At 49.1% G+C, this 27,154-nt stretch overlaps 1 protein-coding gene across 1 annotated transcript; it reads right to left on the bottom strand.

The window, feature by feature from the left end:
* Positions 1-1,755: 1,755 nt before the first annotated feature.
* On the bottom strand, positions 1,756-27,154 carry MYO1A (myosin IA; the record flags this gene model as incomplete). Its single annotated transcript, XM_080705097.1, has 27 exons — positions 1,756-1,882; positions 2,173-2,300; positions 2,458-2,610; positions 2,747-2,879; positions 3,175-3,281; positions 5,375-5,509; positions 13,948-14,022; positions 14,298-14,366; positions 14,722-14,871; positions 15,230-15,323; positions 15,525-15,725; positions 16,053-16,279; positions 16,455-16,655; positions 16,854-16,916; positions 20,692-20,796; positions 20,915-20,980; positions 21,934-22,020; positions 22,099-22,217; positions 22,678-22,825; positions 22,950-23,053; positions 25,425-25,523; positions 25,730-25,793; positions 25,926-25,972; positions 26,166-26,270; positions 26,505-26,599; positions 26,819-26,934; positions 27,041-27,154. 27 exons carry the CDS (start codon positions 27,152-27,154, stop codon positions 1,756-1,758), a joined length of 3,132 nt encoding a protein of 1,043 aa, XP_080561223.1.

Genomic DNA, 27,154 nt, shown 5'->3' with positions numbered 1-27,154 from the left:
AGAGGAAGAGGAGCCCCACCTGTCTTTGAACTAGCATCCATCCGCGTGGTGGAGACCTAGCCCTCCCCCACGCCACACCCTGCCCAGGGAGCTGCCGGTGCCCTCAGCCCTGGTGGTGGTGGGGGGAGCATGACAGGAGCAGCAGCTGCATTTTCTCCTGAAATTGCTTCTGAAAATGACCAGACACTTCACTGGGAAAGTGACGACAATTTGGGCCCTGGGAGCAGGAGATGAGGCGGAGAGCGGGGGCGATCAGGATCAGGTCACCACTCCCCTGTCGGGCAGACAGGATCTTCTCGGCCTGATTCTGAGAAGTCAAGGATGAGGGGGTTGTCAGGGGTGGAAGGCACCTGTCCAGAGCCTGCTACCCGGCCTCTGGGCATGGCCCCTCACCCGCCTGGAAGAGCTGAAGCCCTGGGTCCCATCTCAGCTAAGAGCAAGGTGTGGGGCTTAGAGCGCAGAGGGTAAGATTAATCTGCAGGCAGGAAGAGAAGTTAATCAGGTCTCCCTGCCAGCGTGATTGCCTGGGGCCGTGAGCTGCCTGCCGATGGCAGTGAGGTGAGGGAGACCCCAGCCTCAAGACACAGTGAGTACAGAGCTCAGCAGAGGAGGAAGGGAAGAGGCAGGGAAGGTGGAGAAAGAGCGAGGAGAGAGGAGACTTCCAGCAGCCATAACAAAGGCAGCCCCGTAGGCTCTCCGACCACAGATCTAAATTCCTGTGAATATATGGACAGTGTGTTCCTCAAAGGCAGAGACCAGGATGATGAGGGGTGGAGACTAGACAGTCGATGACAAAGCAGATGTGAGGGGGGTGAGAAAATATATGAAGCATTCTACAAAATCTCATGTATTAATATTAGAGCCACACAAACAGGGATAATGAGGTGGGGTGAGCTTCTCTGGAAGCTGAGAAGATAATGACAGTGACACAGAGAAAACAAAGACAAGAGGAAAGGGGCTGAGTCTTAGGGCTGGGAGAGTCTGGTGGGGGACCTGCCCCTGTCGAGCACCACCAGCTGCAGGCCCCAGCTGCGGGACACTGATTAGCAAGAAAACTGTTGGCAGCGGCCTGGCATCGCGGCTGTGGAAAGGCAGGGCTGCGGGGAGGCGGGCGTGATGCAGCTGGTGCTGGGCTCAAGGGTGGAGGGGCGCCGGAGCTCCTAGGTGCAGGGGACCCTGCATTCCCCAGCCCATCTCAGCTCACAGGAGCCCTCCAGCCTTGGGCCTCTTTTCAGGCTAAATCTTCAAAGCATCCCCTCTCTGCCACGAAGGGATCCTCACTTCTCTCCAGGGACACACGTAATGAATCAGCCCACTGGCCACCTGCGACCTGAGCCCTATCCCCCACCGCCCCACCCCCACCTGTCTCTCCAAACCCTGCCAGAGCTCAGCCGGTTAAGGAGCCCAGAGACAATTTCCCCTCTTTTTCCTTCTTTATTGTCTGTACTAGCTGGCTCCAAGGAGCCTGGCGGAGGAGAAAGGGCCTTGGGAGTGGGGGTCTAACTGCAACCATGTGAGGAGATGGAGGGACAGGGACCCAGCCTCACTGACCAAACCTTTCAGAGCCATGTTTTATTAGTGGACCAAGAGGCTGAGAGTGGGAGGAGTGGAAGTGCTGAGGAGAAGAAAGTTCCTCTTCAAGGGTTCATCTTCTCCGAGGCCTATCTCAGAGGGCTAGACAGGAATCCTCACAAAGGCAGATGGAGGGGTTGTGCTGGTCCGGGAGGGTGCAGCTCTGCGGGAGGCCCCACCTCCTCACTGCACAGTCACCTCCAGGCAGTCGCTGCCCCTCTTCTTGAAGGATAGCTTGCTGTTCCCATGGCTCCCAGGGCCCTGGATGACCTTGACAAGCACACTGCCCTCCTTGAACTTCACAGAGAACCTGCAGGGGGGACAGACAGAAAACCCAAAGCTAGTCCCCCTCCTCTCAGCCCTATACCTGCATTTCCATGATGGCTCCCCCTCTCTGGGGCAAGACCATAACACATCCCCCAGCCCCCTGTCAGGTGACTCAAGCCCCAGAGAACTTGGGTCAGGGACTAAGAAGCCTTTCCAAGCCCTGGCCTGACACAGTATGCTTCATTTCTGATTGCACAAATTTCCCCGGTCACAATGACCATCAGCCCGGTCATCTGTCCCAAGTTGTCCCCCGCCACCAACTCATGGCCTTACTTTTCAGTCACGGTGACAGAAAGCTGTCTTTGTGTGGCATCCAGCATAGCCTGGTACATTTTTGCCAACAGTTCAATCAGATGGTCACTGACCAGCAAGAAGTCCCCTTTGGAGTCCACTGATGATGTCTTAGACAGAGGGAAAAATAGCAGGGAAAGGATTTGTGTTTTTCCTCCGTAGGAGCAGACTGACGGACTTTAAAGCCCCAGAGTGAGAGATGAGGCCCCCACACTTGCAGCCAGCGCACCCCCAGGGTGCCCACCCCCTTTTCGCCAGCAGTGATACCTCACTCAGATGCAAGCTAAAGAGCCCGTCCTGAAGGCTGGTGACTGACACCCCAGCCACACTGTCCAGCCCAATGACAGTTTTGGCCTGGGACTTCTTGGAGTCTGTGAGAATCACATGCCCCCTGGTCAGGAGGAGAATCCGAGCAGAAGTCTAGGGGTGGAATGAGAGAGTGAGCACTGGCTTAGCCACCCACCAGCCCTCTGGGCTCAGTAGAGCAGGCACAGCCCCTGCTCTGGCCGCCTGCCCGGGTCTGGATCGCTGCGGAGTTCAGCGCGCAGCCCCTCACCTTGCCGTTGCCGCGGTTGACCTTCTTCACAGTCTCTGCCACCAGAATGGGCCCTTCCTCCTTGCCCTTCAGCTTCTGCAGCTTGGGGTTCTTTTGCAGCCCAATGTAATCACCGCGGAATGGGATGGGGACACTGAGGACACACGGTGGGTGTGCAGTGGGGGCAAGGCCCTGTGCCCCATCCCGACCCCACAGTGTCCATCCTGGTCCTTGGCACCCTTCTCCCACCCTCCACCATATTTTTGGCCTCAGTGGTTCACAGACATCATCCAGAGCCGATAATATTAGTACTGCCAGGGGTGGGACCTCCCCAGACCTGCTGAGTCAGAGATTTGAGGAGGAGCACAGCATCCTGCCATGTGATCCTGATGCAGGTTTAGCTTAAAAACTGCCCTTGATGGAACTGGTTATGCAGGCCAGGGCCTCACCTCTGGGGGTAGGAAGCCTTCTTGTCCTTGAACAGTTCACTGGCACGGAGCTTTTCCTTCAGTACCTGCACCTGCCTGGGGGATAGCTGATCCCAGAACTTCTTGCACTGTGAGAAGGGAAGATCATGGAGTTGGAGGGCAGGGCTGGGGAGGAGGTGAGAGATGTGGACTAGAGAACTAGGGGGAGGAGAGAGACAGAGGGGAAAGGACAGGCGCTAGACACTGCAAAGTGTGTACACTTCAGGAGAGGCCAGGGGCCGGAGGAAACCCAGGCGTGCTGGAGAGGGAAATAGACACTATCAAATGTGAGCACCGTGAGGGTGTGCTCAGCACACAAGGGCTTAGCCCACACAGGGGCTCAACAAGTATTTCTTGACTAAAAGAACAGCTGAGAAAGGAGGATCTGGGTTCGTGGCCAGTCTCAGCTACTTAGTGAGGCTCTTTGAAACTTAGTGAGTCCTTGTTTCAAAATAAAGAATAAAAATTGGGCTGGGCGTATAGATCAGAGGTAGAATGCCCCTGGGTTCAATCTCCAGCAACACACACACACACACACACACACACACACACACACACACACACACACCAAATAACATTACAAAAAGTGAAATAAGCCAGACAAATATTGCATGATTCCCACTTTAGAAGGTACCTACAAATTCACAGAAACAGAAAGTGGATCATAGCTGGGTGTGGTGGTGCTCACTTATAATCCTTGTACATGGGAAATTGAGAAAGGAGGATTGCAGGTTCGTGGCCAGCCTCAGCAGTTTAGTGAGGCCCTCTGAAGCTTAGTGAGACCCTGTTTCCAAATAAAAATTAAAATAGGGCTGGGGTTGTAGTTCAGAGGTAGAATGCCCCTGGGTTTAATCTCCAGCACCAGAAAAAAAGAAAAAAGAAAGGAAGAAAGAGAGAATGAAAGAAAGAAAGAGAGAGAGGGAGAGAGAGAGAGAGAGAAGAGAAAAAAGTGAATTATAAGTTATAGGAGAAAATGGGGAGCTATTGCTTAATGAATACATGAAGATACTTAATACCATTGTACACTTTAAAATGGTTAAAATGAGCTGGGCATGGTGGCACACATTTGTAATCCCAGTACTTGGGAGGCTGAGACAGGAGGATGGCAGGTTCACAGCCAGCCACAGCTATTTAGTGAGGCCCTCTGCAACTTAGCAAGACCCTGTTTCAAAAATAAAGAATAAGTCGGGCGTGATGGCACACACTTGTAATCCCAGCACTTGGGCAGCTGAGACAGGAGGATTCAAAGCTAGCCTCAGCTACTTAGTGGGGCTCTCAGCAATTTAGTAAGACCCTGTTTCCAAATAAATTATAAAAATAGGGCTGGGGGTGTAGATCGGAGGTAGAACGCTCCTGGGTTCCATGCCCAGTACCACACATACACACAAAAGAAAGAATAAAAAAATAGAGCTGGGGGGTGTAACAGAGGTAGAATGACCCTGGGTTTAATCCCAAGTACCACAAAAAAACTAAAACTAAAATAAAATGGTTAAAATGGTCAATGTTAAGTCATGTATATTGTTTTTACTTATTTTTTTTGAAACAAGGTTTAGCCATGTTGCTGAGAGTCTCACCATATTGCTGAAGCTGACTTCGAACTTGCAATCCTCATTCTAGTAGCTTTCTAAACACTGGGATTACAGATGTTCATCACCATGACTATTCTACCCCAGGAAAAAAGGCTGGGAAAACTAGGCATGGTAGCACATGCCTGTAATCCCAGTACCTGGGAGGAAAAGACAGAAGGATTGAAGGTTCAAGACCAGCTTCAGCAACTTAGTGAGATTCTCAGCAACCCAGGAGACCCTATTTCAAAAATAAAAAAAAGATAGAAGTTAGCCCGGCATGGTGGCACGCGCTTATAATCCCAGCATTTGGGAGGCTGAGACCCGAGGATCGCGGTTCGTGGACAGCCTCAGCTACTTAGTGAGGCCCTCTGCAACTCAGTGAGACCCTGTTTGAAAATAAAGAATAAAATAAAATATAGGGCAGGGGGTGTAGCTCGGAGGTCAAAACAACAACAACAACAAAAACACGATAGAGGTGCAGCTCAGAGGCAAAGTACCCTGGGTTAGTCCCCAGTACCACAAAAATAAAAGTATGGGGTGGGGGAGGAGTAGAAGAGGGAGGCCAAAGAGGGAGACACAGAAGCACAAAGGAGAGGAGGTGCGCCTGGCCTCACCTTCCACTGGTGGAACAGCTGCTGCAGCTCCTGGTTAGCCCTGTTGAAGCACTTGTAAGGGGCCGCTGGCCACCTCTTGTCCAAGACCTTGGTGGATGGCAAATTGTTCTTCAGGTTCAGCAAGAATTTCTGTGCCTGGGTTGGGAGGGGGATTGGGAGTAGAATGGTGAGAAGAAACAAATCATGGCAGGCAGATTCAATGCAGACCCCGCCACGCCACTCACAAGGAAGGGGGCCACCCCTAGGAAGAAACAGGAGCAGCGCCAAAGAGATGGGAGGGGGTCTTGCTGATCTCTTGGCATGAAGGGCAGGTTGAAGCTGGGAGGCAAGAGCGTGAATGAGAGCAGAGAGAGAAGAACTCATCTAGCCAGCGACCTGCGAGCCATGGCAGCAAGGTGGACACAATCAGCACCAAAGCTGGTGTCAGTCTCTCTCCCAGAGCTTCCTATTCTCTCAGCTCACAGCCATCTACAGCTTGTGTTGGCTGTTAGATGGATACTAAATCGGCCCTCTCCTCTGATCAGTTGAGTCTAACACCTCAGCAGCTTGATGTTTAAAGTCCCCCATGGAAGCTGGGCATGCTGACACACGCTTGTAATCCCAGTCCTTGGGAGGCTGAGACACAGGTTGAAGCCAGCCTCAGCAACACAGTGAGGCCCTCAGCAACTTAGGGAGACCCTGTTTCCAAATAAAAATATAAAATAGGGCTGGGGAACGTAGCTGAGAGGTAGAATGCCCGTGGGTTTAATCCCCAGTATAATAATAATAATAATAATAATAATAATAATAATAATAATGTCCTCAAGGTAGACCCCAACACCAGGTTACACATTCCAGGTCTCATTCTGTGCCTACCTCAACCTCTCGGTTAGCTCAACTTTGCCCACTCAGATTCTGCCCATCCTTGGAGATGCAGCTCAAAGCTGATCGAAGCCTGATGCCCTAGGCTGTGGGGCGCCTCTCCTTTCTCTGAAGCCCCTTTGTACTTTGTCTAGACCTCTGTCTTTGCACTACAGTTCTGGGTATGGAAGGCATCTATCTTTCTTCTACAGTCTTCTGGAGTCAAGATCCTAGGGTGGCAATGTTGTTCAGCATTCAACATTCACTGTCTAGAAATGGGGACACAGCAGTGAAGAGAGCAAAGCCTTCACGCAGATCGGGCTTACATTTACAGGGGCCAGGGGAGCGGGCAGACCATAAGCAGATAAATACATAACGCAATGTCAGACGATGCTTATCTGCTCTGATGCAAACAAGCAGGATCTCAGGTGGGAATGACGTGTTCCAGAAACATGAAGAAAACCAGTGGGGCTGGAGTAAATTGAGCAAGAGGTGAGAAGGACAGAGAGCTGGTGAGGGGCAGATGAGGAAAGGCCTGTAGGGTGTGGAAAGGACACGCAAGCTTTTATTCTGAGTGAGGTGGAACACTGTTAGAAGGTTTAAACAGAGAGTAACACAATTAGGGTTTTTTTTTAACTTAATATAGCTTATTTGTTATTTTGGAGGTTTTTAAACTTGCAGAAGAGTTGAAAAATCAAAACGGTACAGTGTACATCTGTATGCGCGGATCCTTCACCTATAGACACCAACTGATAATGCTGATGTTCTGCCCTATCTATGCACTCTCTCCTGTGTGCACTCTCAACACACACACACATGCAGGTAGCATATACACACACATATACACACAAATCCTTGCTACTACACCATCCTAGGTAGGTCATACATTTCTAAAACTTTAGCATGCATCTTCCAGAAACTCTCCTGCATGATCAAAACTCCATCATCACCCCCAAGAAAATCCACATTAGATGCACAATCTAACATCGACCACACTCAGTGACTCCGTATGTCCTCTGTAAACTTCTAAACATGTCCACTTTAGCTTCATTTTTTCTGTTCTAAAATGCAAATGCAATAGTTTCATACCTAGTATCTAACTGCTTAGCCTCCCTGATTATAGTTTAGAACAAAGACGTGTGTGTGTGTGTGTGTGTGTGTGTGTGTGTGTGTGTGTGTGTTTATGTTACATTGCTGGGGATTGAACCCAGAGGCATTCTACCTCCAAGCTACACCCCCAGCCCTGTTTTACTCTATTTTTATTTGGAAACAGGGTCTCACTAGGTTGCTGAGGGCCTCACTAAGTTGCCAAGTGGTCCTCTTGCCTCAGCCTCCCAAATATTGGGATTACAGGCATGTGCCACCGTGCCCAGTGAACTAAGACTCTAAAGTTTTTATATTACAGAGAGCACCTAACATGCTATTTATTTATGGCATAGACTTACTGAAGATATGAAAAATTATTTGATATTGTGCATTGCCAAATGTTTTTGTTTTTGTTGTTTTGTTTTTGTTACTGGGTATTGAACCCAGAGGCACACTACCACTAAGCTACACTTTCCATGCCTTTTTATTACTTGTTTTTTTTTTTTTTTTTTTTTTTTTTTTTGGTGGTACTGGGGTTCCTGGAAGCCCTTCTACCTCCGGTATACACTCCCACGGGCTACACTCCCAGACCTATTTTTTAACATTTTTATGTTGAAACAGAGTCTCTTAAGCCAGCAAGGCTGGCTCCGAACCAGCGAGATCCTCCTGTCTCCACCTCCCAAGCACGGGGATTACAAGCATGCGCCACCACGCCCGGCCCTTTTTATTTCTTGTTTTGAAACAGGGTCTCACTAAGTCTCTGAGACTGGCCTTGAACTTGAGATCCTCCTGTCTCGATATCCCAAGTACTGGGATTACAGGGCTCTGTGTGTGCCTATATTCCCATGCCTGACTAATGTTTAGAATGTTTATGAAAATGTCTTACTAAGATGTTAGGTTGAAAAGTATATAATAGACAAAGGCAGGGCACACAGTATAACGCTGTGACTTTGCAGGAACCGCTAGAGCTCTTTGTAGCTTTAGGATAAACCACATAAGGACAGGTGGAAAGGAGACAGGAGAGACCAAACAAGAGTGGGCATGATTAAAAATCGAGATTTACAGTTCACTTTCACATACTCGAGTTGCAGACAGCACAATTAAATCAATTATTAGACCTTAGCCACAGGCCATGTGCTCACTTCAGCTGTGCCATACCTGCACTCAAACCTTCAATGTTTATCAATGCAGTATCACACCCTCGACGTTACATCAGTGTAGTACTGGTTTTGTTTGGCTTGATACTGAAGACTGAACCCAGGAGATGCTGCCTCGGAGCTAAACACCTGGCTCTTTTTACTTTTTATTTTGAAACAGGGTCTCACTGAGTTGCTGAGGGTCAAATTGCTGAGGCTCGTCTTGGACCTGCAATTCTCCTCTCAGCTTCCCAAGTACTGGGATTATAGGCATAAACCATGCACCTGGCTGTACTGTTTTTAAGTTCACAAAACATAAGAACAAAACCTCTTGATGGGGAAATTATCAGGTACAGTTCATCAAGAACAGGGAAGAAAACAGCCACTAGTAGGTAATAATTAATTTGTCCAGTCTCCACACAAAGGAGAACCTCTTGGGTCATGTTCCTACACTATAGGTTTTACATGTATAGATACTGCCTAGCTAAGATAGAACCAGCACATTCCTCTCCAGCACCACGCTCTGCCTGCCCTGTCCCTCAGAATGTGTACTTCTCTCCTTCTCTCAATGAAATCCATTTGTGCCTCACTGTGATCTGTCCTTATATTCCTTTCTGTGACGACATCAAGAACCCTCACAGCCAGGTGGCGCACACTTGTAATCCCAATACTTGGGAGGCTGAAACAGGAGGATCACAGGTTCGTGGCCAGCCTCAGCAACTTAGTGAGGCCTTCAGCAACTTAGTGAGGCTGTTTCAAACTAAAATATAAAACAGGAGCCGGGCGTGGTGGCGCACGCTTGTAATCCCAGCATTCGGGAGGCTGAGACCGGAGGATCGCGGTTCACGGACAGCCTCGGCTACTTAGCGAGGCTCTTCACAACTCAATGAGACCCTGTTTAAAAAAAAAAAAAAAAAAAGGAAGATGGCGACCGAGAAAAGTGGGACTTAAGAGCCCCGCTAACAACAAATCTCCATTACCACAAAATAAGCGCCTTTCATAGCCAGAAAACACCATCACCAGTGAAACAAAAAATCACCAGGCTCCAGAGAGAAAGCAGACTGAGAACAGAGCCACAGAGGAGATAACCGGCCTCACGCCCGAGGACGCGGCAGCAGCGCCATACTGCCGGTGGCACCGGCGAATTCACGGGACGGGTACAGCAAGCCGAGGTGAGCCACTGCGGAACAGCCAGGCAGGATTTCTCCGCGCAGAGAGCATCTAAAGCTCCCAGTGGCCGAGCTCAGCACACGCTGCAGGGATTCAGAGTGGAAATCAAAACCAAGAAGAACGCCGGGCGTGGTGGCGCACGCTTGTAATCCCCGTGCTTGGGAGACAGGAGGATCGCGCAGGTTCGAAGCCAGCCCCGCGCGCTGGCTTAGGAGACCCTGTTTCCAAATAAAAATGTAAAAATAGGTCTGGGAGTGTAGCCCGGAGATAGAAGGGCTTCCAGGAACCCCAGTACCACCAAAAAAAAAAACAAAACAAAACAAAACCAAGAAGAAATACGCCAGCCTCATGGCCGAGGGCGTAGCAGCAGCGCCATATTGCCACCGGCGGCAGCAGCAGAGAATTCACCGAATCCAGTACAGCTACATCTGCGTACTCAAGAACAGTGAGTCAAATTGTGGGCCACAGAGGAGAAATCCCAGTACTGTACTCCCTGGGACTTGACCCAGTTGGGGAGGGGTGGTAGCAGAGATATCACACCATAGGAGAACGTGCAACCTGGCACCCCCCACAGTCTAAAGCAGCCTCTATCGACTCTCTGGGTCGGAGACTCTAGGATAAAACCCAGTAAAGGAGTAGTGGGGTCTGAGATACTACTGACTCGAGATCCAGAACACCTTAAGTGAAGTCATAGTGACCCAAGGGAAGAACCCAGAGAAGGCACAAACTTCCGAAATCATGGGAAAGAGGAATAATACTGGAGCAATGAATGCCCACAACCCCACAACATCAGAACCCGATAAAACAGAAAATCAGAGATTTCTAGAAGATCAAATCAGGAAAATAACTGTAGAAATAATAGAGGTGCTTCGAAAAGAACTCAGAGAGAGCCAAAAAGAGATAAAGGATGTAATCAATGAAGTAAAGGCCTCAATTCAAAGCACAAACAACCAATTAGACCACATGGAGAACAGAATCTCACTCTTAGAAGATGAGCAAACCAAAAATAAACGCATAGTTTCTAATCTAGAAAAAAATATCCGACAGCAGGAATCTGATATTGAAGAAATATGGGCCCATTTTAAGAGAGCTAACCTAAGAATAATTGGAATAGAGGAGGGAAAAGAAAGTGAAACCAAAGGGATCAACAATCTCTTCAAGGAAGTAATAGCAGAAAATTTTCCAGACATAGAGCAAGAGGTCGATACACAGGTCCAGGAAACTTATAGAACTCCCTTTAGACAGGATCGGAGAAGAGGATCCCCACGCCACATAATTGTCAAAATGACCAATGTGGAAGCCAAGCAGAGACTCTTAAAGGCAACAAAAGCAAAGGGCCAAGTGACATTCAGAGGCAAACCAATTAGAATCACTCCAGACTTCCCAAACCAAGTTATGAGAGCCAGAAGGGCTTGGAGTAACATATTCCAAACTCTGAAAGAAAACAACTTCCAGCCAAAAATTTCCTACTCAGCAAAACTTTCTATCCAATTAGATGGAGAAATAAGAAGCTTCCATGACAAACAGAAACTGAAGGAATTTATGTCTTCAAAACCAGCACTAGAGAAAATACTCAAAGAGATTAACTACAAAGAAGAAATAGGTAACACACTCCAGAACTAGAGAAACAAGATTTTCCATCCAACAGACAACTAAGATTGGTTATCTGTGGAGATTCATTATTTATGTTAGTCTTTTACCTATCTCTAAAGGGTATTGTTTGCCTTTATTGTTGTTAATTTTTAGGATTTCTAGTTGGAATATTAATATACCTTCAGATATAGCATTTGGAAATATTTTATCCCATTCTATTAGTAACTGTTAACTCTGTTTACATTGTCTTTGGATATACAATATTTTTTTTTATTTTTTAGGGAGTTTGTATACTCCTCTGTTGCCTGTGCCATTGAAATCATAACCAAGAAATCACTGCCAATTTCAATGTTGTGAGGTTTAATGACCCAGATTTTCTCCTAAAAGTTTATAGTCTTAAGATTTATATTTAGGTCTATTATCTATTCTGAGTTAATATTTGTATATGGGATTAGGTAAGGGTCCAATTTTATTCTTTTCCATGTAATTATTATTTTTTAACAATATTTAGTTAAAAGATTAATATTTCCACCACCAAATGTTCGTGGAAACCTTGTCAAAAATAACTTGACAATATAGGGAAGAATTTAGCTCTAGGCTTTTATTTAACTCCAATGGTTTATATATCTGCCTTTAGAATAGTACTACACTCTTTCAATTATTGTAGCTTTATATGGTTTGAAAGCAGAAAATATATATCTTCTAGCTTTGTTCTTTTTCAAGATCGTTTTGGGTACCTAGAGTCCAGATTCCATATTAGGATAAATTTTTTTTCCTGAAAAATAAATATATAAATATATGATAGTTTCACCTAAGAAAAATAGAAAAAAAAATATTCTCTGGTAAGAAAGAAAGCAAAAAGAAATGTTGAAATGTTATCTTTAAGTCATCAAAAGCTTGGTATCAGACAAATGAAACTGTTATGTGAGATTATCATTTTTAATTTTAGATAAATTGCCATAATACTAGATGTCAACTACTAAGCCAAGCATGGGAGGGAGGGATGGGGAGAGAATGGGGTGGGGATTGGGTGAGGGCTGACTGGGAAAAGTGTGCATGTATGTCTACAAAAGTATGTATCCTACTATGATGTATGAATACAGTGCACCAATTTAAAAAAAATAGATAAAAAAATAAAAATAAAAAAATAAAAATAAATAAAAAAATAAAAAAAGCCTAAAAAATAGGGCTGGGGGTGTAGCTCAGAAGTACAATGTCCCTGGGTTCCAGAGGGTTGCAGAAAGCTATAGCTGACCTCCACCAACGGGGTTTTGGACGGTTGTTAGCACCCTTACTACCTGTGCTTCGTGGAGACCCTCTATGTTGTCAGAGTCTGGATCCCTGGCTGAAGAGAGATTCAAATGGGGTCCTGAGGCTGGGGGCGCTGCCTCCCCAGCCCTGCTCTCCTCCCTTCTCCCTGGGCAGTTCCCTCTTCCAGGCCTGCTCCTGGCCCGGCCTCCTCTCCACCCACTGGCTCCAGGGTCTGCCTGCCTCCCCAGCCTACGTGCTCTCTGGCCACATGCCTGAGACCTGCAATCTGATTTTGCTCTTATCTCCTGACCAGCCCTTCTTCCACTTTTCCTTTCACTGCTGTTTCATCGGGCAGCTGCTGAATGTCAACCCAGAGCTGTCTTTCAGTAACACACCCCCTGCAGAAGCCACACCAGGCCCCCAGGGTTCCCAGCTCCTCTGTAGCTTGCTGTGGTCTTGACTGTAACTAAGGCTAGTGCCCGTTATGTTTTGAAGACTTATTATGTTCCAAGCTCTTCACATGTTTGTGGAGAGAGAGAGAGAGAGAGAGAGAGAGAGAGAGAGAGAGAGAGAGAGAGTGTATGTGTGTGTGTGAGAGACTGGGGATTGTATCTAGGGCCTCATGTATGCTAGGCAATTGCTGTACTCCTAAGCTGCATAACCAGGCTCTTTTTTTTTTTTTTTTTTTTTTTGTGGTAGAAGGGTTCCTGGAAACCCTTCTACCTCCGGGCTACACTCTAAGACACCTATTTTTTTATATTTTTATTTGGAAACAGGGTCTCTTAAGCCAGTGCTGCTGGCTTCGAACCTGCGCGATCTTCCTGTCTCCCCCTCCCAAGCGCGGGGATTACAAGCGCGCGTCACCACACCCAGCCACCAGGCTAACTCTTAAGGCTTTCAACAGCCCTGTGAAACTAAGGCTCAGAGAGGTTAAGTAACTTGCCAGGGTCCCACAGCCGGTAAATAGTAGAGCTAGAATTTAAACTATTTGAGCTTCTAACCACTCCAGGGGTTGGTTCCTTCCTTTCTCTCTCTCTTTCCTTTCTGGGAATTGAACCTAGAGGCATTCTATCTCTGAACTACAGGTCCAGCGGGTATAGAAGGAAGATATGATTCCTCCACACACACCCCAAAACAAACCTTGGAGGGTTGGGCTAAACCCTCTGTCCTCACTCTGCCCTTCCATGAGATGGTTAACCATCCAGCCCTGGTCTCTCCACGGGCCCCTGGACCAGATGGTGAGTGTGCTGGGACTTTTCCTGCCACAGGTAGCCAGTACTGCCCATTCAAGCCAAAATGCCATCTGATTCTGTCCTGGGCCCGAGGCACACTGGGCCTGCTCCCTGCGGGTGGCTGCTCCGTCCCTTCTTCTGGACTCAGATGCACACAGGCTGAGAAGGCTCTTGAGGGAAATCTTAAGAGTTGCTTCTTCCTCATCCAAACCTGTCCCAACCCCCTTTGCCCCCCCACTTGTGCCCGAGCCCCCCCAGAACTTACTAGGCTCCTGTAGATGAAATTTGACAAGGTGAGGGCAGCCCCTGACCGGAAATATTTTCGATAATTCTTGCGGGCCTGGTGAGGACACACAAGAAAGTAGCCAAAGTGAAGATGGATCCTAGAAGAGGTTCTGGTATTTTTTCTGTCACGCAAAGAACAGAGCAGGATAAAGAGCTTAGGGTGTAGCGGGAGGGAGGGTGTGAAATCAGCCCAGGCAGCTGTGAGGAGACACCTACAGCAGAAGGCACCCACACAGGGACAGCCTGGGCACCGCGGACTCGCTCTTGGGGCTCCTTCTCCCCAGCAGCTGGCACAACCCAGGAGATGCAGCGTGCCAGGAACCCCCTCACCTTCCATCCTCTCACGAAAGCCTGTATCAGCAACGCCGACCTCTTCATCTTCCCATAGTGCTTCTTTTGCTGTAGAACATTGACGCTGTCAAAACCCCACCTCTGGAATCACCTCTCCCATTCGTGTGTGTGTGTGTGTGTGTGTGTGTGTGTGTGTGTATGTGTGTGTGTTATTGGGGACTGAACACAGGGACATTCTACCTCTGAGCTACACCCCCAGCCCTATTTTTTATTTATTACTTTGAAACAGGATCTCACTAAATGATAGAGGGCCTCACTAAGTAGCTGAGGTTGGTCTTGAACCCGTGATTCTCCTGTCTCAGCTTCACAAGTACTGGGATCAGAAGTGTGCACCACCATGCCCGGCCTCACCTCTCCCATTCTAATAAGAGTGAAGCAGGTGGGACTTTGGGGGCAACGGTACCTTGTTGCCCCGAAACCAAGCAGAGATAAGGATCTGACTTTTGCGCATCTGCTGGTAATGGGTGCGGCAGCGCCAGCCCCGGTAGATCTTCTGTATGAGGGTGGCCAGCTGCTGGAGCCGCAGGCGCCTCTGCTCTTCCAGGTAAAAAAGCTGTGAAGAAGAGGACGGGAGCAGGGGAGGGGAGCAGGCTTCGGGACAGTGCTCTCTCTCCTGCTGCAGCCCACAGCACCAGAGGCTTCCCAGCCCCGTCTTACTAGATCGCTTGAGCCTTGAAAGAGCTCTGCTTCAGGCAGAGGCCCTCAGAGGCCAGGCAGCACGCCCGGCCCCCAAGCTAGGGCATGGTGGGAACCCCAGGATTTGGCTCCCGGGGTGGAGCCCCTGCTGACAGGAGACTTCTTCACCAGCATCCACTCAGGAATGGGTGCTCCTCCCTCTATCCTCTTTCCCAGGTGGGCTCCTGACGCCACCACCTTCCACCCCACCAGATCCACAGCGCTCTCTCACTCACAGTCTTGGGGCTTCTGATGAAGAGCTTTGTCTTCCCAAAAGCCAGCTCCTCTGAGGATATGCTCAGCTCCTTCAGACACTGCTCGACCCCCTCCCTACAGAGGCAGAGGGAGAAGCCACAGAGGGGCGCCTCAGGGCCAGTCCCCTTCCACGTTTCCCCAAGCCCATCAGCCTCAGGGAGTGACCATTTCCCCAGGTGCCCATCTGCCGGCTTCAGCACACATGATTGGCCCCTCAGCTCTCTTCCCCAGAGATGTTCTCAGCTCTGCCCTTCGCTGCCCCCCACTGTGTCTTACCGATCTCCCCCATTCCAGTGGGGCCAGGTGCTCCGGCTGAGCAATCGGTACCTTTCCAGGAAAGACTTGTAGGCCTGGCGGTAGGCATAGCCCGCCCGCCGCACCCGCACATTCTCCAGCAGCCCCAGGTACCGCACCTGGACCGCCACCAGCTCGGAGGAGAACTGGCCTTGCTGCTGATGCTCGTTGGGCTTTATGCACCTGGTGGGAGGTGGGGCAAGGCACAGGTTTCAGGACAGACAGCTGCCAGTGGAGCCTGTCCCAGTCTCCACACCCTCCTCGGCACACAGTCCCCTTAGTAGAAAATTTCAGAGGAAGAGGATGGCTGGTCTTCTCAGCTATACTCACTGCTCCAATGCCCCACCCACCCACCCAGGGCACCCAGCTCCTGATCTGGCTCTTCTTTCCAGGAAGAAGGGGCCTCTGATACCCTGTTCCAGAAATGCCCCCCACAGACACGTTCTGCAGCTCCTGGGCCTGCACGTGCAGCTCACATGAGGGTGCTCCCTCGTGAGCCCAGCTTCTCACCTGATATAGTTTGGGTTCTTGGAATACAGGTTCTTCATGAGTGTAGCCACAGAACTCTTGAACTGGGCTCCAGCAGTTGGGGGACGTTTGAGAGACGGCTGCTTAGGATTTCCCTCTGGGAACAAGGACCGGAGGAGGGAGTGCCGGGCCTTCCACATGGCCTGGGACAGGTCTCGGAACAGCAGGTCATTATTCTTGTCAATGAAGCTGGTCACATTGTATGTCACCTATAGAGGAGTAACTATGGGTTTGGAGACCCCACAACCTTGTTCCAACACTGGGTCCTCCCAGTCTCATTGTAAAGTATTCTTAGCCCTCACCTCCCTCCCCCTGTAACTCCCCCCACACTGCCTTTGCCTGTGTCCAGGTCCTAGACGGTACCCTGCAGCCCTGCCACATCACCTTGCCCGCATAGTGGCAGATGCGGAAGCAGCTGAGGCCCATGCTGTGGTCATACTGGCGCTGGGCATTCTGGGTGACTTTGCTCTCATAGTGACTGTGGCTGGAGAACAGCTGGTTCAGCTTCGCTAGGAAAGTGGAGTCACTGACCACCCCGGGCCGCAGGCACTCCTCATCCAGCATGGCCAGGATGCCTCGCTGACTCTAGGCCGAGGGAACAAGCTCAGTGCAGCCTGGGCATGGTCCTTCAAGATGCCCACATTCCCCATGCTGCCTCCCGGCCTCCCCTCCCCCCTGCCCTGCTTTACCATCCTTACTAAGTGGGGCATTGGAGGCAGACAGGGGACCGGTGTTTAGGCGGCATGGAAAGGGAGGCCCAGAGGTAAGAGAAAGAGAACTCACATGCTCAATGAGGTTACAGATGATGCCATTATCAAAGTAGTCCACCTTTGACCATGGTATGCCCTAGCAAGGGGAGATGTAAATTATAGGAGCAGGTCCAGATCAAGGCTTCAAAGACTCCACTAGACCTGGCCATTCTTTTACCCATCCTACAAAGAACCACCAGAAAAGCCCAAGGTTCACAGGGGTCTTTGGTATGTTTCTGTTTATGTCTCCATTCTTCCAAGTTGGTGGACAACTTGTGGGGTGGTGGATACACACAAGGGGAGACCAGAGCCCCTGTGGGAGGAGGTGGGCAATGCACAGAGCCCTGCGTGGTAAGGATGGAAGGAAGGAAAGTGTAACATATGCATGGAGGTTGGAATAGAAATTACCCCAGTATGAAGAATAAATGGCCACTCTACTCTGGCAATAAACTCTTAAGACTGAACTACATGAGCAAGAGTTCACCATAAAGTAACAATGCTAATCCAATGTGTCCTCACAGATCTATGCCAGGCTGGGCACGGTGGCACGCTCCTGTGATCCCAGTGTCTGGGAGGCTGATACAAGAGAAGCACAGGTCTGAGAACAGCCTCAGCAAGGAGCAAGACTCAGCAAACTGAGACTCTATTTCAAAACAAGAAATAAAAAGGGCTGGAGGTGGAGCTCAGTGGTAGAATTTCCCTGGGTTCAATCCCCAGTGCTTAAAAAAAAAAAAACTAGTAATTTTCAAACTTGAGAGTTCATCACAGTCACTGGGAAGTCTTGCTAGGCACAGACACAGATGGCCGCGTCTTCCCCACCAAGTTTCAGATCCCGCAGGTCTGGGATAGCACGCAGCATATTCATTCCCAGGTGACGCTGATGCTGCTGGTCCAGGACTACCCTCTAGGAACCACTGATCTATGGTGGCACGTGCCTGCTATCCCAATACTTGGGGGGCTGAGACAGGAGGATTGCAGGTTTGAAGCCAGCCTCGGCAAGTAGTTAGAATCTCATCAACCTAGCAAAACCCCGTTTTTAAATAAAAATAAAATAGGGCTGGGGGTATAACTTGGAGGTAGGATGCCCCTGGGCTTAATTCCCAGTACCGAAAAAAAAAAAAAAAAGGAGTGGGGTGTATCTCAGAGGTAGAATGCCCCTGAGTTCAATCTCCAATACCACACACACACACACACACACACACACACACACACACTGATCAATACCATACATTGGGACTGGATAAAAATTTAAAAATAAGAGTAGTACAGAAACAACAGAACAAAAGATAATCATTTCCTGCTTTGGGGAATTGCTGTACACCAGGCCCACAGTAAGGGTACCTCCCAGGCTGGGGCCATCCCAAAATGTGGCTGGGAGCACAGCCTCTTCCCCTCCGCCCTTGTGCTTTTTAAAAATTATTATTATTGGTGCATTGTAATCATGCATCATGACACAGTTCAGAATGGCAGAGGCATACATGCACACAGTGTCAGTGAGGCCCACGGTCTTTGAAAAAGGGATGATTGAATAAAGTTGCCTTCCCACTTCATCCCCAAAATACGCTAACTGGTTAAATGAATTATGCGATCCTTACAATGCCATATAGCTATAAATAGGATCTGTATATATTGGTTAGCATGGAGACATCATCTCTTGTTGAATGATAATAACAAGGTGAAGCCGGGCGTGGTGGCGCATGCTTGTAATCCCCGCGCTTGGGAGGCTGAGACAGGAGGATCGCGCAGGTTCAAAGCCAGCCTCAGCTACTGAGTGAGGCTCTCAGCAACTTAGTGAGACCCTGTTTCCAAATAAAATATAAAATAGGTCTGGGAGTGTAGCCCAGAGGTTGGAAGCCTCTGGGTTCCACCCCCGGTACCACCAAAAAAATAAAAAATAAAAAGTAAATAACAAGGTGAAGAAAGTATGCTTAATGCCCTTTGTATAATTTTTGTAGAAGAATACATTTACATATTTGCTGTGTACATATAAGAGACCTCTGGAAGGAGACCCATCATGGTTGCCTCTGGGTACAAAGGGAAACTAGAAGATGGGGACAGGAAGATGTGTACACCTTCTTAAACTTCTTGAATTTTATTTTCCTCTGGTACTAGAGATTGAACCCAGGGGCATTCTTCTACCTCCAAGCTATGCCCCCAGCCCTATTTTTTATTCCTTTTTTTTTTTTTTTTTTTTTTTGGTGGTACTGGGGTTCCTGGAAGCTCTTCTACCTCCGGGCTACACTCCCAGACCTATTTTATATTTTTGAAACAGGGTCTCTTACGCCAGCGCGGCTGGCTTCGAACCTGCGCGATCCTCCTGTCTCCGCTTCCCAAGCGCGGGGATTACAAGCGTGCGCCACCACGCCCGGCTATTCCTTATTTGGAAACATGGTTTCACTGAGGGCATCACTAAGTAGCTGAGGCTAGCTGTGAACCTGAGATCCTCCTTCTGTCTCAGCCTCCCAAATACTGAGATTACAAGTGTGCACCACCACGCCCAGCTAAACTTCTTGAATATTGATATATAGGGATATATTATCTATTAGATAACTTAAATTATTAAAATTCAAACATGCAGGCTGGGCATGGTGGTGCACGCTTGTAATACCCGCACTTGGGAGGCGGAGACAGGAGGATCGCGCTGGTTTGAAAGCAGCCTTGCTGGCTTAAGAGACCCTGTTTCCAAATAAAAAAATATAAAATAGGTCTGGGAGTGTAGCCCGGAGGTAGAAGGGTTTCCAGGAACACCAGTACCACCAAAAATAAATAAATTAATTAATTTAATTTAATTCAAATATGCAAAACAATTGGAAAAACTTTTCCACACATTGTGACCACCCTGCCTGAAATTCTGCCACAACAGATTCCTGAGAGCTGTCAGAGGACATCCCTGGGAGGGTTCTGATGAGTAAGGCTCTCAGCCATTCACACTTTGGGAGGGATTGGCTCAATCAGGGAGCGTTTATAACACTTTACCATAGAAAACAGGGGTTTGCACTGAATCAGGGAAGGAATGTGGAAATTTGGAGCCTTGGGGCACTTCTAATGAGGAAGTCTGGAGTCAGAGTGCTCTAAGAGGGGACAACAACATCAGCCAGTGCCCAGAGGAGACAAAGGATTCTGGGATGTTGGAGAAGGGCACAGAAAGGGATGTGGCAGGGTGCCAAGCCTAGGAGAAATGTCCTTTCTAAATCTGGCTCACAGTTTGCCATCGGCCAAGAATAGCTGTCACTTCACTCTTGTCAAGACTTTCCCCACAAACTCCTTCCCATCACTTGGGGCCCCGCCTGGCCTGTGGCCTGAAGTGGGAGGCTGGGGACACAGAGGATGGGGACAGAGCATGAGAATTACTTATCAATGCTGAACTCTCAGCTGTGCAAGGGAAACTTTTTGTTCTTTTTGTCCCCATTGGGGGACAATTCAGAGGAAGTTGTAATCAAGATGAAAGGAAGAAAGCGGGGTGTGGTGGCGCACGCTTGTTATCCCAGCATTTGAGAGGCTGAGACAGGAGGATCTCAGTTTGCGGACAGCCTCAGCTACTTAGAGAGGCCCTTTGCAACTCAGTGAGACCCTGTTTCAAAATAAAGAATAAAAAATAGAGCTGGGGATGTAGCTTGGAGGTAGAATACTCCTGGGTTACATCCCCAGGAAGAAGAAGAAGGAGGAAGAGGAGGAGGAGGAGGAGGAGGAGGAGGAGGAGGAGGAGGAGGAGGAGGAAGAGGAGGAGAAGGAAGAGAAAAGGGGGGAGAGAGAAAGAAGAAAGAAAAAAGAAAAAGAAAGAAAGACAGAGAGATAGAGATAGATATAGAGATTGATTTGGCATACATCTGGCAGTCAATTCAGAGGCAGAGCAGGGAGAAGACTCCGGTTACCTCTCTCTTATATTCCTCTTGCTCTTCCTTCAGGGTCAATTCTATGAATATCTGCTGCAGCTTCTCATTGCAGTAGTTGATCACAAATTGCTCAAAACTATTGTCCTGAGGGTTAAGGAGACAGAACAGCTCGCCCAAGACCCCTCCACCCTTGCAACCCCACCACAGCCCCTCTCATACCCCTGCATAACTAGGAAGCAGCTGCTGAGGCTGGCTTTCTCACCTCCAGAATCTCAAAACCGTAGATATCCAGGACCCCCATTACCTTCTTCTCCTCCCCGGTGCCCACCTGAAGAAGGGGAAAAGATAAATCTGAGGACAGGCCCCCTGGATATACCAGAATAGGCCTTTCTGGCAGAGGGGTCAGAGTAGGGGCAAAGAGAACAAAGCTAGAACTAAGTCCCAAATAAAAAGGGACTGTGGTATCTTATTCTCCCTCCTCTTCCATCTGCTACAGGATAAGCAAAAGAAGAGGAAAGAGGACAGGGACCATGAAAATAGATTCCAGGATGATGCTCCTGTGGTATAAGATAAAAAGACATTATAAGCCGGGTGTGGTGGCGCACGCTTGTAATCCCCGCGCTTGGGAGGCGGGGACAGGAGGATCGCGCAGGTTCAAAGCCAGCCTTACTGTCTTAAGAGACCCTGTTTCCAAATAAAAAAAGTATAAAAATAGGTCTTGGAGTGTAGCCCGGAGGTAGAAGGGTTTCCAGGAGCCCCAGTACCACCACCAAAAAAAAAAAAAAAAAAAGCCATTATAATCCTCTCAGGATTATAACCATCCCTTATACTTGTATTTAACAAAAAAATCCATTTCATTGAATAAGCTTATAATAACCTCATAAAGTATGATTTCCCATTTTTCAGATAAAAAATTAAATTTCATAAGGAGAAAGCATTTTACCCTAGGCTAGATTCAATTCCCATCTTACCTGCTGCCTTTCAGTAACAGCTCCTAAGTAGATGGCACTTTCATCTAGATAATTGCCTAATAACAGCCTTATTGGGGCTGGGGTATAGCTCAGGATCTTTGTGAAACTGAAGTCCACATGGCTAGGAAGTAGATGGGTCAGACTGCCAAACTCAAACATTAGCGATGTTCCCACAGACACTACTGAAGGGAACTGTACCCTTCCGTCTCCTTCGCTCTCTGTTCACCTCAGAATCAAAGGGGTGGAGCCGCGGCCAGGGTGAGGGGCTGCAGCTGGCAGTGGGTGCTGAGGGCAGAGGGCCACCACTCACCTTGATGCTCTCATTGATTCGATTTACTATCCAGTCAAAGAGGCGGCTATAGATGTTCTTAGCCAGAGCGTCACGAGCGTACTGAGCCTGCAGAGTGGAGCGCGACCTGGTTAGTGTGCCGGCCACAGAACACCTCCATACCAGCCTCCTCTGAGAGGGCCCTACCTGAACCACATTCAGGACGGTGACCACCTTCTCTTTGGCCGTTTCCATGGTCCTCGAGCACAAAGCTCTCTCTAATTCCTCTGAATTCAAACCTATCATCTCCCCGATCTCCTGAAGATCTGGAAATAGACAACCCAGCTGGAGAGGGGGTGTTCTCTCTGGGGAGGGAGCTGATAATAAGTGAAGTTGGCTGGGAAACTGGTGCCCTGGGTCTTGCTGGGGAAGTCACTGCAGCTACCCCAGAACATAGGCCTGGGGGTTTGGGTGGCTGGTGGGAGAAGAGGCATCTGGGTAGTTGGTGTGCAATGTCTACTTTAATAGGAGGATCTCCTGAAATCGATGTGATTACCCCCATGCTGTGAAAGAATCAACTGAGACTCTGAGAAATCTCACACCTAAGTCTATCAACCTTCAACACTTTGTCCTAGTATGCTTCACTGGGACTTCTCAGTGTGTCTCTTTGGGAAAGATTCAGGAGCCAGCTGAGTGAGGCTGCATCAGGGTCAATTGCACTGGAGATAGCAGTTCAGGACGTGCAGCAGGACATTCAGGGTGGGGGCTCCAGCAGGGGTGACAGACCTCTCCCGTCACGGATGCCACTTGCTGCTATCCCATTGGCCTGGAACTCATCCATCAGCTCTACATTTCCCAGCTTCAGCACCATGGCTGTCACCTCCAGCACTTGTCGGATTTCTTCCTCTGAGAACCCAATCACTGTCATTGCATTCTTGGGGAGAAAGCAGAATTCAGCTGAGCCGGTGGTGCCAGTGCAATGCCTCCCTTCTTAAGGCCAGAACCTGGGCTCAGGGAACACCCTAAGGGCCCGTCCTGGGCCCACATGGGGCACCCACCTGTAAAGCCCTGAAGTTGGAGGCATCATCCATGCCACCCACTCTGGATCCTTCCCGGTTCAGATAGGTATAGCCACTTGCATCCCGCTCGAGCTTCAGGGCCTCTGGGAGGGCCAGCATGGGAAAGAGGGTTAGTGTTAGGCTCTGGAGCCCTCCAGCCTTGGCACCTCACTGCCCATGCCCTAGCTGGGTTCATTCCTTTATTGGAAGAAGCCATTTTTAAGTTCTTCCCTTTTCTCCATTCTTTGGGAATAATTAAATTCCTATAATGGACTAAATTTTTAAGTAGTTTTTAGAGTTTGGGTATTCACACTTGTTGGGTTCTTTTCCCCCAAAACTTTTGTAAAAGAAAAGCCTCATTTGACTCTTCTTCCCACCATCGGGGTTCTAAACAATGAAAACAATCAAGTAGAGCCAGGCGTGGTGGCACACCCTTGTAATTCTAGCATTTGGGAGGCTGAGACCTGGAGGATCATGGTTCACGGACAGCCTCAGCTACTTAGTGAGGCCCTCCACAACTTAGTGAGACCCTGTTTCAAAAATAAGAATAAAAAAATAGGGCAGGGGGTATAGCTTGGTGGTCGAATGCCCCTGGGTTCCATCCCCAGCCCCGGAAAGAAAGAAAGAAAGAAAGAAAGAAAGAAAGAAAGAAAGAAAGAAAGAAAGAAAGAAAGAAAGAAAGAAAGAAAGAAAGAAAGAAAGAAAGGAAGGAAGGAAAAGGGGAAGGGGAAGGGGAAGGGGAAGGGGAGGAAACAATCAAGTAAACGCTCCATCCCGCTCAGGTCTCAGTGGCTCTGGGAGGACAAGGCAAGGGAAGAAAGGTAAGGTATCTTCCACCTGCCCCAGCCTCCACACCTTGCTCACTCGGGCCTGCGTTGGTGTATCCATTATTTGTTCACTGAGCACCAACACAGTGGCAGATGGTAAGTTCTCTGACCCTGACACTTCTGGCAAGTTTTCTCTGATGCTGAGGAGCTGAGCTAAATGGCGCTGAGTTCCCTATCCCAGCCCATACTGCATGGACTAGGATTTTGCTTTCCTCTTGTCTCTCCCACAAATGAGCAATGTGCTATTAGGACAGTGTTCCTCATTTCCATATTCTGTGTGCCTGCCTGCCTGGCAAGCAGGAACTCTTTTCCTTTCCTTTTAACAAATGAATCAAGGAAATGTTCAAAGCTGTTTTTTTGGTGTTTTTTTTGTTTTTGTTTTTGTTTTTGTATGTGTGTGTGATACTGGAGATGGAACCCAGGGACATTCTACCTCCAGCCCTATTTTTTATTCTTTATTTTGAAACAGGGTCTCACTGAGTTGCAAAGGGCCTAAGTAGCTGAGGCTGTCTGCAAACTGCGATACTCCTGTCTCAGCCTCCCGAATGCTGGGATTACAAGTGTGAGCCACCATGCCTGGCTAACACATAAATTTTGAAACAAGAGCCTGCTAAGGAAGGGCATTAAAAAGGAGAATGAGTCAGAAAACCCAAGGATAAAGATACCCAGACTCAGTTTAAACCCAGAGATGATGGAGCCAGCCAGAACAAGACACTGGTACCCATGATTAGGACAAATTGAACATGACTAAGAGTACTATGCCAAGAAGGACAGTAGGGGATCCTTGAACCACAGATATCTCTAGGAGGGGAAAAGTATTTAGGCATAGGTCCAGCAGAGCATAACAGAAAAGAAAGGGTCAGAGTCTTAGGGATCTGAGTGGACGAGATGCCCACCCAGAACCATCTTCGGCCAGTTTAGCATCCAGACTAAGGTGAGCTCTTCTCCAGGACAAGGGAAGGCAACCCCATGCCTCTGTTCCTATAGCCACCTGTGCAGCTCTACCAGCAGCACTCAGACAGTATTTGACATCTTTCACACGTCTGCTAGCACTAGAAAACTACAAGTTCTTTGAGGACAGGATCCATGTTTTGCTGTATTCCTAGACGCTCACATAATACTTATCTACAGTAGGTATTCAGGACATGTCTGGAGAATGAATGAATGGAAGAAACCTTAGAACTATCAAAGAGATGATCAGGGATCGGGTCCAAGGGGAGTCAGACGTAGACCTAGGACAGCTTCAAGTAGAGTGCCTTGGAAGTTCCTGAGACTTACATCCCAGCTACTTCCCTGTTCAACTGTAAATAAAGTCCCTAAAATTGAAGGTAGGCAGGAAGATGAAGATGAGTGATCCATGTTTGACACCAACTTGAGGAAAGAGAGGCCCAGGCAGGATGGAGAGACGAGAGCAGTGGAGAGTGAGAAAGGCAGGTCCCTGGCAATCAATCCCCAGCAAAGGAAGAGAACAGACGGGTCAGGAGATTTGTTCCTCACAATGGGAAGTGAGGTTCGAGCGAGGAATGCAGGCAAGCAGAAGTCTGGAGACCCAAAGGAAAGGGGCTGCAGAGGCCCAGAGGGGCCGGGGCTCCTGAAGAGAGAATGAGGCTGGGGTGCTCTGCCACACGCCCGGGGCACAGACACTTACTCAGCAGCTGTGCATCTGCTCCATCCAGCAGCTGATAGAAGATGTGGAAGTTCCTTTCCCCCTTGAGCTGCTTCACCACTCGGGATTTCTCAAGCAGATCTGGCAGAGGATTAGAAAACAACCTCCTGAGGGCCTGGGAGATAACCCAGCATCCCTCTCCTGCTGCCTCAGCCCTGGTGTTCCTAGTAATTGCAAAGTTTCCAGAAGTCTAAGGCTCCTCCTCCCGACAAGAGCAGGTAAGCAGAGAGGGAAGCCAGGAGGCAGGTAGAAGAGAGCGCGGGTAAGCGGCGTGAGGAGACACGTACAGTTTGTGATGATGCCACCGAGGGGCGATCCCTTGAAGTCAAACTCGATATCCATGTATTTTCCCTTCAGAGAGAGACCAGAGAAAGGTTTGCTTCCTCCTTTCCTCGCCACCCTGACAGGAGGGCTCTGTGCGGCACTCTCCTGCTCTCCCACAAGCCCCAGCTCCTGACCCCCAGGCAGGCCTCGTTCACTCACAAATCGAGAGGAGTTGTTGTTGCGAATGGTCTTGGCATTGCCAAAGGCTGCAGGGATGAGGAGAGGGGAGTGAGGTGGCTGAAGGGAGAGGAGACTCTAGAGAAGAGAAGGGAAACCCTGTAGGGAGACCCTCCCAGGCCTCAGACCCACTTACATTTTTCAGACTGAGGAGGACAGTGGTTTTGGAGCACTGGGGAAGAGGGAAAGGGAGAGGGAGAGGGCAGAGACCAGGATGCTCACCCTCCAGCACTGGGTTTGACAGAAGCAGCTGCTCCTTCACAGAGTTCACCTGCTCCCCTTTCCCACAGACGGCAGCCACGTAAGACATCACCAGCTTGCTGGCCTCTGTGCAGGAGAGACTCTTCCTCGGGTGCCCACCAGGGCTGACCCATCCCCCCAGAACTTCCCACCACTTTGAACCTCACCCCCACCCCAGAACTTAGAAAAACTAGAAAGGGATATCTGGGCACCGGGAGGGACAGGGACAGGGTCAGCCTGGCTTGGAAGAGACAAGGAGGTAGTTCCAGGGGTGCGTCCAGCTCCCCCACCACCATGGTTTCCTCTGGCCAGGCGCCTCACCAGTCTTCCCAGAGCCGCTCTCGCCTGTGATGAGGATACACTGGTCTCGGTCCCGGTCCTTCAGCGACTGGTACGCCACGTTTGCCAAAGCATAGCTTGGTGGGGAGGAAGTGGGCAATGTCTGCTGTGGGGCCAGCCCAAGGCACCACCATGTACTTAATTCCCAGCACTAGGTTCAAAATGAGAAGCAGCAGGGCTGGGGAGGGGCCTCCAGAGGGCCAGGGCGTGAGGGGAAGCGGGAAAGACAGGAAGCTGGATGCTTCATTGTCACAAAGCTGGGGCCTTTGTCAGCTTTCCCTGGTCTCCCCACTCACATATGGGGCTTTAGCTCGTAGAAGTTATAGTCCTGGTACTTGGCAATGAACTCTGGGCCATAAATGGGCAGCTGTTGGTAGGGATTCACTGAGATCACCACATTCCCAATGTAGGTCTGGAACCAGGAAGAAGGTGAAGACCATGAGCTGGGCAGGTGGGGGATAGGCGTGTGTGAACCCTCCAGACACACCCATGGCCAGGGGCACCCATAATGCACTAACGTAAATCTCCTTCTTTTCATGCCGAAGCTGAAGGTTCTTGAGCAGAGAGGACTCCTCTAGCGGTTCCAGGAGGACAAGGTCCTCCACCCCCACGGAACCTTCCAGCACAGGCAT

This window comes from Muscardinus avellanarius (assembly GCF_963383645.1).
Source record: "Muscardinus avellanarius genome assembly, chromosome: 11".
Classification (NCBI taxonomy): domain Eukaryota; kingdom Metazoa; phylum Chordata; class Mammalia; order Rodentia; family Gliridae; genus Muscardinus; species Muscardinus avellanarius.
This window is presented reverse-complemented; position numbering and strand designations above follow the sequence as displayed.